The sequence below is a fragment of the Callorhinchus milii genome, unplaced genomic scaffold (assembly GCF_018977255.1).
Source record: "Callorhinchus milii isolate IMCB2004 unplaced genomic scaffold, IMCB_Cmil_1.0 Scaffold2, whole genome shotgun sequence".
NCBI lineage: Eukaryota > Metazoa > Chordata > Chondrichthyes > Chimaeriformes > Callorhinchidae > Callorhinchus > Callorhinchus milii.
In genome coordinates this window covers 76,933,022-76,944,259 of record NW_024704743.1, presented here as the reverse complement: position 1 = coordinate 76,944,259, position 11,238 = coordinate 76,933,022, and the positions used below count along the sequence as shown (strand labels likewise).

General features: G+C 39.9%; 1 protein-coding gene across 2 annotated transcripts in view; it reads left to right on the top strand.

Moving 5' to 3' along the window:
- The first annotated feature begins 7,636 nt into the window (after positions 1–7,636).
- The window catches only part of dpy19l1l (dpy-19-like 1, like (H. sapiens)), a 52,644-nt gene continuing 49,042 nt past the window's right edge, over positions 7,637–11,238 (top strand). For both annotated transcript variants that reach the window (XM_007900885.2, XM_007900886.2), the window contains exons 1-2: positions 7,637–8,005; positions 9,906–9,930. In XM_007900885.2, the coding sequence (XP_007899076.1) occupies positions 7,753–8,005; positions 9,906–9,930 (278 nt within the window). In that variant the 5' untranslated portion in view covers positions 7,637–7,752. The remainder of the gene's footprint in view (positions 8,006–9,905; positions 9,931–11,238) is intronic.

The following is an 11,238-nucleotide window of genomic DNA, read 5'->3' as shown; positions in this document are numbered from 1 at the left end:
TACCTGAAACCAGCCAAGAGCAGTTTGCCCCAAAATCTACACTATAGTCAGCATGTCGGTGTTATGGCCAACAATCCTCCAGATAACTTGGCCATTTGTGGATGATTGTTGGATTTTGCTGTGTGCAAATTGGCTGTTGTGTTTTTCTACAAAATAGTCACTTAAAATTATGGGGAAAATACTGCACTGTAATGCCAGAAGGGAATACTGATGGGATAACATCACTGCATTGGTGAGTTTTGTCACTGCTCTGCACGTTGTGTGAACACATCAGAACGTGGAGTCCTGTAGCTCAGTGGTTAGGGCACTCGCTTTGCAAGCTAGAGACCTGAGTTCAATTCCAGGCAGGGCAAAACCTTGGGCAAGTTTCCTTACTCCACACAGAGCCTAATAATAATCCCTCCAAAACCAAAAACAATAATAAATTAGTCATTTTCAATCCACGACTGTTTGTGGGACATTGCTGTGCGCAATTGGCTGCCGCGTTCGCCCACAAATATACAGTCAATTCACTTTACAGTGTGTTCTGTGAAGCGCTTTGGGACGTCCTCCTGACGTGAAAAGCGCTATATCAAATGCAAGGATTATTATTATTATTATTAACATCAATAACCCTGCTGCCCCTTTAATGATCAGTGTGTCAGCCTATAGATTAGTTGATAACATCCTCACCTCTGAGTCAGAAAGCTGTGGGGTCTACGTTCTATGCAGGGACATTGAACTCATATCGTCTAAGCTGACATTCCAGTGCAGTGCTAGGGATGTGCTGTATTGTTGGAGGCACCATCCTTCAGGTGAGACATTAAACCAACACCCCATCTGCCTGTTCAGATGGGTGTTAAAGATCTTATCTGAAAAGAGAAGGGAGTTTATTCTTGTGTACTGTCTAACAATCCCCCCAAATAAATGTGGTCACTCATTTCATGGCTATTTGTGGGACATTGCTGTGTGCAAATTGGTTGCTGTGTCTGCTCACAAAAATAGTCACTGCACTGCACAATACATCTTGTGAAGCTCTTTGGAATGCCCTCCCAACGTGGAAGGTGCTATACCAAATGTAAGCATTATTATTATTATCTAGACACTTTGAGGTGATCTCAGAAATGAGCAACGCCATGAAATAATTAAACTTAGCAACCGATGACTGATTTTACTTCCCAAATGACTCCACACAGATAGATATTGTATTTACATTGAATAAAAAATTAACTAAAACAGACAGGGCACTGAAACAAAACAGGTGCAGCAAAAATAAATAATATCTTTTGACAAGGGAAAGACATAGAAGCATTTGATGGCAATGCTGGACAATGTTGCATTGTCTTGAGTCGTCTGCCATCTAGTGGATATGTCTTGGAACAGAGGAGTCTTGGCTGTCGATTTGATTGGAAAATTCAAAGAATGATATTTGGGTCAAATATGTAATATGAAATTACACTGACATCAGCTCTGTCTCCTACAGTCTGTGTTGTTCCACAAGCAAAGTATAAATCATTTAACAATAAATTATAGTCCTGTAGGCATAAATCATCCAGTGAGAGAGCACATAATGAAACACTGAGCACAGTGGTTTGGAGGCCAATTATATACAACCTAATGCATAACATCATTTAGCTTCAAATAAAGATCAGGATAATAATATGAGCATCCAAATCACAGGTTGGTATCAGGAAGGGTCTGAGGGCTAATACTTAAAATAAGTATTAATACTTTGTTCATATTTTACATACAATTCTTGAACTAGCATTGCTATGCTACTTAAATCACATTATTTTTCATTACATTTCCCCAATATCTTAGAGCAGCAGATATGCTTGGAATCATAGATACTATTAGAAACACATACACTATCAGTGCTGCATGGATGATTGCCCTTCTGTTCACTGCTGTATTTGTAGCCTGAGTGAGTGGCACATCAATCTTGCTTTTTGATTGCACATTCATGCTTCGTTTCATCTATATTAGGAAAATATGTAACTCTAGAATAATCTCATTTTTTATAATAATAGTTGCTTTTTGATGTAATGTCTATAGATTTAAAATGTTTCAAAGCTCTTCACAAGTAATTGCTGTCAAATGTAGTGAATGTTTTTGTAGGTAAGTGCGGCAGCTAAATTGCATACAACAAAATCCCACAAACAGCCATGAAGTGAATGGCCAATTAATCTGGAGGATTGTTGTGTACATCTATGTTTCTCTTTATTTTGTGCAGAATATAAGTAATTTCATGTTGATTTGTGTATTCTTTCCTCTCTTCCATGGGAACTGCCAGATGATCCCTCATACATCATCGAGGCATGGACCTTCAGTGAGTCTTTGCAGACGTCTCAACTGTGGGACATTGCAGCTGAACCTGATCTTGCCTACCCTTCTCCAGCATTCACACATACACATAGACACACTTTCCAACAGGATGGATACCAATTCAAAGTGGGAGCCAAGACTGGGGTTCCCCCTCTGGAACTCAGAGGCTAAAAGCAAATGTCACACTGCTGCCCTGAATGAGGTCAGGTAACTCAGAGACCAAGAATTCACTCTAGAATCTTTGCCGTCTACTGTCCATATTTGTAGACACCTATTTAACCCCCACTCCACCACCCACTGCCTCCACTCAGCTGGCTCCGGCTTCCTACTTGTCCCTCGTGCTCTCCATTCCACCATCGGTGGGAGTGCCTTCAGCCACTAACCCCCAAAACTCTGGAACTCTCTCCCTTAATGCTTCCACCTTGTCCCCCCTCTCCCCATCGTCAAATCATGCCTAAAGACCTACCTTTTTGATCGTGCTAATGGTCACCTCCCTCTGCCCTTGGCTCATTGTCAGACTCCGCCACTGTGAAGCTCTCCGGAATGCTACCCCTCATAAAAGGCACTATATAAATGCAAGTTGTTGTTGTTATACCGCAGCAAGTGCTAAAGCCGTAGTGAAATCCTGTACTTTTTTTTGCAATGTTAAAGAAATTGGGAACATAGGATTAGGAGAACGCCATTCAGCCTTTCGAGCCTGTTCCGCCATTTAATTGGATCATGGCTGATCTGTACCTCAACTAATCCTTTCACTTCCAATTTCCCACTTTCTCCCCATATCCCTTAATACCGTGACCTACCAAAAATTCATGCTATCAGTGTAAAAACCTTCAGTAGTATTCACTTTACAGTATATTCTGTGAAGCGCTTTGAGACGTCTCGAAGACGTGATAAGGCACTTTATCAAATGCAAGGATATTATTAGTAATATTATTATTATAATGACTGTTATTAATAGGTGAGCTACGAACAAAATTATTTTGCTCTGTAGAATTGTTATTTTATATTGTTTTAAGACCACTATGATTTATGACTGGAAAATGTTAGCAAGGAAGAATGCTACAGGCATTCTAACATGGCACTTTGGAAAACAAATACAATGGGCAACATGTTCCTTTAATAATAATAATAATAATAATAATCCTTGCATTTGATATAGCGCTTTTCACGTCGGGAGGACGTCCCAAAGCGTTTCACAGAACACACTGTAAAGTGAATTGACTGTATATTTGTGGGCGAACGCAGAAGCCAATTGCGCACAGCAATGTCCCACAAACAGTCGTAGATTGAAAATGACCAATTTTTTTTTTTTAGTTTTGGAGGGATTATTATTAGGCGTGTGGAGTAAGGAAACTTGCCCAAGGTTTCGCCCTGTCTGGAATTGAACTCGGGTCTCTCGCTTGCAAAGCAAGTGCTCTAACCACTGAGCTACAGAACTCCACAAACTTTAACTAAAACCTTCTTTAATTACGGCTAATTCAACTCTTGGCCATAAATGTCTGTTATAGGCAAACGTCAGTCTGTATGCTAATGTTACACCATTCTTATCCGATGGTCCTTTTCCCGTACACCATTTTGTACAAGGAGTTACATCCCACACTGTTTACTGGTCTTGGGAAGGGATGGGCCTGGAGAAGTCACACCTAACAGGTTTGGCTATTGTTGATAAGAAAGGTACACGATTCAGGAAATGATAACATATTGCACTGTAGAGCAGCAGTCCAGAATTGTCAGGCCTTGACAATCTAGGGAGAGGTTCCTCTTTCTTCAAACTTGCAACATCTCTAAAGAGCAATTTTTTAAGAAAAGCTGTTTTGCAACAACACTAGGGCATCTGCTTACAGACAACACCAGCTGTTCAAAATGTCAATGCTCACATTGATTGTTATAAGCATACCAGTATCTCCATTGTTAAAATGTTTGTTGTAATTTATCGGGGAATGTTTATATCTGTCTCTGTTTCTATAACCATAAGATCCAAGTTTTTGACTGTGTCTATAGTCATATCCCCATCCTTCCTTGATCAGCATCCAGATCCACCACTTGTGTCTCACTCTGAGACACTATGCTGCACGAAGGGCACTATACAAATTCAAGTTGTTGTTGTAACATCTTCATTTGGCATTGCGTTACAGTAATGATGAAATGTAAGAAGGATTTTATAAAGATTAGTTACTATGAATATCTCCACATTTGTAACATTTGTACCCTGGATTTTTGACCCTTTTGTCTTAGTTCCTAACTGATAAACTCAATAAGTCATCAGGGAAACCACATTTGTGCATTTCATTCAGTCTAAAAGATATTGCACTATAACTCACTGATATTTATTTATACACTTTATTTGGATCTGCTTCTTTCAGATACGCTTGAATTTTATTTTGTTAGTGTAACAGAAATTGAGGTTTATTGTGAATTTTGTGTTTGTTATAAAATTGGTGTCTTTTATTCATATTTGTGTTTTCCATTTCTCATCTCAATAAAGACAGTGGAGTCGAATATTTAAAGGATTCCTCAATTACGTAAAGTGAGGATTCATCAACCCATGGGAATATTGTCCGGCATTATCTGCTTTCAGAGCAGAGTTCCCACTGGTTGACACATTGTCAGAAGGAATTATCCCGTTACCAGAAGAAGTTCTTAATCCAGTTAGAAATTGTTGCGTATATTAGACCCCAATTACCACTTACCTCAATCCTTTTGCTCATTGTCATTTGAACTAATATGATACAGTGTCACATCACTTTAAAGTGCATCCTGTAAAGCGCTTTGAGATGTCTCAATGAGGTCCTATATCAAATGCAAGGATTACTATAGAGCAGCTTTGTAAAATGTCTCTGAAGTTTTGACAGTAAAATAAATAACAAGAGTTCAGCAGCAGAATAGGGTTATGAATGCAAACTACACACAAAACATAAATTATAAGACTCTGACTTTCAAATTAATATTTTGAGACTATTTGTTGAAAACATCAAGAGATATTGAATGGAAATTCATGCATCTGAAATCTGTGAATTCATGTAAAGAAATAAAGTTTACTGAATAGAATTTTCTCCACAAAACACAGTTTAGGAGATCAAACAAAATAGGACAATTTGTCAGTGCATTGCTGATAATATAGTGTGTTATAGTGTGTTGAGCGATTGTAAGTAAAAAGCTCATGTCTGTGCTGATATGTTCAGGCAGCAGTTCACAAATGTCTGCATTGCCAAACAAGCTCTAATGCGATGGTTTATGTCTGAAAATCAACATTGAGGATCCCCCAGTGATAAGATACTTTTAATAATAATCCTTGCGTTTGATATAACTCCTATAATGTCAAACCCTTTCGCCCACAAAATGTAGTCAATTCGCTTTACAGTATATTCTGTGAAGTGCTTTGAGATGACTCAAAAACGTGATAAGACGCTATATCAAATGCAAGGATTATTGTTATTAAAACACCTCAAAGCATACACATGGAATTGTTAAGTGTAGCGATGATTTATTTGTAGGCAGACATTGTAGTTAATTTGTGTACAGCAATGCCCTACAAATGGCAAATGAAGTGAATGACCAATTTATTGTTGCCCGGGACACTGGGAGAATAAAACCAATGAGATCTTTCACATTAATCAGGTACTTTAACAAACTTGTGGCTGTGGGTTCAAGCCCCATGTCAGGATTTTGAATTCATAGTCTAGGCTGAAACTATGCATTGTTGGAGGTAACGTTCTTCAGATGAGGCATTAAACCGAGTCCCATCTGTCTGTGGATTTAAAAGAAGGGAATGTCTCTGCTGTTCTAACCAACAATCCAGAGTAGGTAGGGTAGTCCTAGCTGGACGACCAATGGTAAAACTTGTCATCAATGACAAACTTAGAGGTTTTAGCTGGTTCAGTCTGTTTCCAGTTCTTGATCCATATCATTAGAACTGGCTGCAAGACATTTGGGAGCCGCTTGAGGATTACTCCTTTGAGTTTTCCCTCACTCTGACACAGCTAAGAACAGGGAATAACCAGGGATTCTTGACCTGTGTGACCCTCTGGACTAAACAGTGTATGCCACTAATAAGCTACCCTTGTTTAAGTTAATTTTCTCCCCATATTTTCTCCAGTGAAGCATGGCACTAATTGAAAAAAGATGGGAGTTTCTCATGCTTTCCTGGCCAACAATCCCCAGATAAAATTAGTTGATCCCTTCATGGCTGATAATGGGCCATTGCTATGATGAACATTCCTTATCAACCTACAAATACAGTCACTACACTTGTAGTAATACTGTGAAGCTCTTTAAGACAACTCGATCAGTGATGAGGTGCTTTATATCAAATGGAATAGAGCACTCCAGCAGTACTCCAACGCACACTCTGGGGTCCTCAAGCCTTGGCTCTTGCCAATCTGCGCCTAATACTTTCGAGGATTCGATAAGCAGGATCCGTCCGTCCAGGGAATGTGCGCATTCCATTCCAACAATCAATCTCTGGGAATTCCATGTGTACTTGGGATGCATGGAATTCTTAATTTAGTTTGGATACATAGTGATGGGCATCTCCCTGTCAAGACACTTCGCTGATCCCCATAAAACAGTCCATAGATAAAACTGGTCATACACTTCATAGCTGTTTGTGGGACATTGCTGTGCGCAAATTGGCTGCTGACATCCGTCTACAAATAGAGTCATTACACCTTGTAGAGCGACCAGATGCCCCAATTTCCCGGGACAGTCTCCAGATGAGGTAATAATAATAGTAACAATAGTTGCATTTTGATATAGCGCCTTATCACGTCTTCGAGACATCTCGGAAGCGCTTCACAGAATACACTGTAATAATAATAATAATATATTATTATTATTACACTGTAGGGTGCATTGACTGCATATTTTGTGGGCGAAACGGTCCTCGGCCAAGCAAACCAGATATTGTGCCCGGCCACCTCTGCGCTGTCTTGAGTTCATCGACAAGCTGAGCAACAACAACAACAACATCGCAGATCAGAGAACACTCATCAGAGAAATGCAGCCATTAATCCAGCAACCCTCCCCAGCACTGCCAGCATCGGGAATTGTGGCGAGTTCAATTACAGCGCATGTGTACCCGGATTTGGTTGTGCAAAATGCGGGATGCGCTGGGAGAAGGGGAGAGGGGGAGAGGGGATAGTGTTTGGAGGCAACGGGGGGTGTGTTGGGAGTTGAAGGAGAAACAGGCGGGGCTGGAGGCGGACCCTCTTGTCCGTGTGCGACTCTTGTTGGCGGCCGCTGTTGCCGTGGTGACGGTGCGGGTGTGGGAGGAGCCGGAGTGAAGCGGGGCCCGGGCGGGGCGGGGCGGGCGGGGCAGTGTCTGTGTGTGTGTGTGTGTGAGAGAGAGAGAGAGTGGAGTCAGGGACAGGGGGAGAGGGCAGACAACACGAGCAAACCAACCAGGGGGGAGCCGAGCCGAGGCCAGAAGCGGCAGCAAGTGCGAACAAGATGGCGGTGAAGACCCGGAGCGCCACCAAGGGCAGTCGGCTGGCGCGTGAGGAGCGCGGGGAGTGCGGCGCCAGGGCCCTCAGGAGCTCCCGGAAATCAGACAGCCCCAAGCGGGACAAGAGGCGGGACTGCTCGCCGCAGAGGACCAGAACCGTCTGCCCCGCTGCCTCGGGCAAGTGGGTGACCAGCATCCGCTGCCACCTCGGCCTGTCGGACACGGCGCTCACCAGGCTGAGCACCACCTTCCTGCTGGGTGAGAGCGGCGCGGAGCCCGGGGCCGGGCCAGCGGCTGCGGGCAGTGCAAACGTGTGAGAGATAGAGAGAGTGGGGGGTGTTCACTGAATCACTGCATCGCTTCCCACCTCACTCCCCCCCCCCCTCACCCCCCCCCAAAAAAAAGCGATAAACTTATAATAAGTAATAAGTAATCTGATCATTAATAATCTTACAATAACAGTGAGTAACAATAATACTTATAAACCGTACCAGTAATCCTGGCATTTGATGTACAGCTTTCTGTCGTCAACACAACTCAAAACATACAGATAAACTGATAACAAATAATATCTGATAGCAATTAATCTGATACAACAGTAAGAGTACATTTGCCTTTCACGTCGGGAGGATGTCCCAAGGCGCTGGATATATATTTACTTAATCTGATAACGTTATGATGTGATAACAAATTATGTTATCTACTAAACTAATTATATTTTACGATCTGGTAAGTTGTTTTATGATCTGATAACAAATGGTGTGATAAGTAATATAATAAATAATCCGATATTTAATTACATAAATCATTTTATTATGATACATAATCCAGTAACACTGCATTTGGTAATATACTTGGAATGCTGAAATGTCTCAAAGCGTTTCTTGGTAATTTCTTAGCTGTGACAGAGACTGTCGACCAGGACACAAGGAGAAACTCCGTTCTTTATTTTAAATTGATATGCAATCTTTAACCTTCCCTGGAACAGGCAGAAAATAATAATAATAATTAAAAATAATACTAATAATCCTTGCATTTGATATAGTGCTTTTCACATCTTCTAGACGTCTCAAAAGCGTGTCACAGAATATCTGTAAAGTGAATTGACTGTATATTTGCGCAGAGCAGTGTCCCACAAACAGTCGTGGATTGAAAATGACTAATTTATTATTGTTTATTATTAAATTATTATTGAAAAGACTTTGGTTTAATGTCTCATCTGGCACATTTGGCAATGCGACAGTGGAGTGACAGCCTAGACTTTAAGGTCAAAGTCCTGATATGGGTTTTAAATGCTCAACCTAATGAATGAATGAATGAATGAATGAAACTTGACAGATATGAATGGGTTACGCGTGCATGCACGAGAGAGGAATGGACCTCATGCACAAGGGATAGGGCAAGTGGTATGAAGAAGATGGGGGAGCATTCACAAGAGAAGGATTTTGTTGGCAAATGTGTAATTAAGTGTTGATATCCAGCTCACTGTAGTGTAAATGGGGGTTTAGAGATCTTTATAGTTCTGCCTAGCATGAACTTTGACACGCTGGTTGTTATAGTACTCGTGTATGAGAAATGTAGTCATGTAACAGCATAGAAATTACAGCAACTCATCAAACCTATTAAAGTCTGCTCATCCACTCTTAACTAATTACTCTAATCCCAATTCCTTGCTCTTTCCCTGTAGCCTTATAATAACATTATTCCAATTCAAGTGTGTATCCATTGCCTTTTAAATGTTTTGCTATCTATTTTCTGAAAATCTTTCAGAATTTGAAGACTTTGGTTAGATGCCCTTAAATATTTTTGTTCTAGTAAGAATGGACCCTTTTTTCTTATCATAGCCACATAACTATATAAGATTTCATCTGTGCAAACTTATATTACACCCTTTCCTTGGCTCCAATGTCCTTTTTGTAATGAGGTACATAGATATTATATATGTTGTATTGCAACTGACCCCCAACAAATGTGAATAGATTCCGCTTACAGGATTGGTCTTTAAGGTTAGATCTAGGGTAACAAAGAAAGATAAATGGTATGATGTAATTTTTAAATATTGAGCACTAGAAGATGAAAACATGTTGCTAAATTAAAGAATTTAAAGAACTTAAATGTTGAGTTTTAAACTATTTTATTTATCCTGCTTCTTTTTCAGCTTTCGTAGTAGGAATTTTACACTGGTAAGTATTAACTGCTTCCCTGTTTTCTAAATGTGCATATGTTTGTCTGAGTGACAAAGGGGAGCTTAATCACATCAAACAGGTAGTTTACAAGGCTAGAGATTGGTATTTTGCTAAGCCTAATGTGGAAATGGATCGTGATATAGCTAGTACTACCTCACTTAGTGCTATCTGCATTACACTGAAACATCCCACTCATTCCGCAAGTAAATTTGATTTAAATTATCCAATTTAGGATAATCATATTATATCTTTCATGTTGCATTCAACAGTTACAGGTTTGCAAGCATTCGTGAGGATTTATTCGGAGTGAAACTTACTATGGTCAACAGAAGGATAAACTGCAATCTGTTTTGAAATACTATTAACAATAACATATCAAACTGAGTGAATGTTACTTCAGGTGACAGGCTTCCAGTTCAAATTCAAGTCTGAATATGCTCCAGTGTTTAGGAATAGGCTGTTAAATTCTGAGGTTTTTGTATTTGTTTGACTAAACCATAAATGACTGATAAATGATGTAGTTAAAATGGACCAAGAAAAGTTTTTATTGTTACGTTTATTTGTTTTTTTAAATAACATTTTCTCTTCCTTTTTTGATTTTTTAAAAATTTTTACTTTATTTCCGTATAGTCCTATTCAACTAAGGGTAGTTAATGGCATTAACTTTTCTAAGCCTTCCACCAGTATGGCAAAGGAGATGAGACCATAATGGCTCCCCTTTCCTCTCAGTGGCAAGCCCCTCTGATGCCATCAGACAGAATACCTGTGCACTTGCTGGAAGCAAACTTTTATTGACTTATTAACGAATAGTGAGTTTAGGCCACCAGCCATCATCTCTTGTTACTGCCCTGCACATTGTTGCCAAGTGATTTGTGGTATCCAAGGCAACATTTGAAGTCAGTTCAACTTATTCTGCCATAAATTTGCGTGTTCAATAATTAGTTTATTGTGAACATTGTTTATTTCACTTGAGATTTTGCAGACTTGAAGGATTTAGTTTTGTAAGATGGCCAAGTGACAAACTGTTTCAATCCATTACAAGTAAGCTGCTGTAATGTAAACTGTGTCCATAGAGACAATTGGCAGCCAAATAGGTTTTGATATTTTGAAAAAAAGAATACTATCAGAACATGTATAAAACAATTTGCATTTATGTAGCACACTTCATGCGGGTAACATCTTGCAGTGCTTAACAGCGGCATGGCTTGATGCCTAACAGGAGAATGTGCACATTGTAATGTGCATATTGAAATGTTAATAACTAATAATGGATTTTTTAATAACAAATTCTAGCTGAACCTGGTT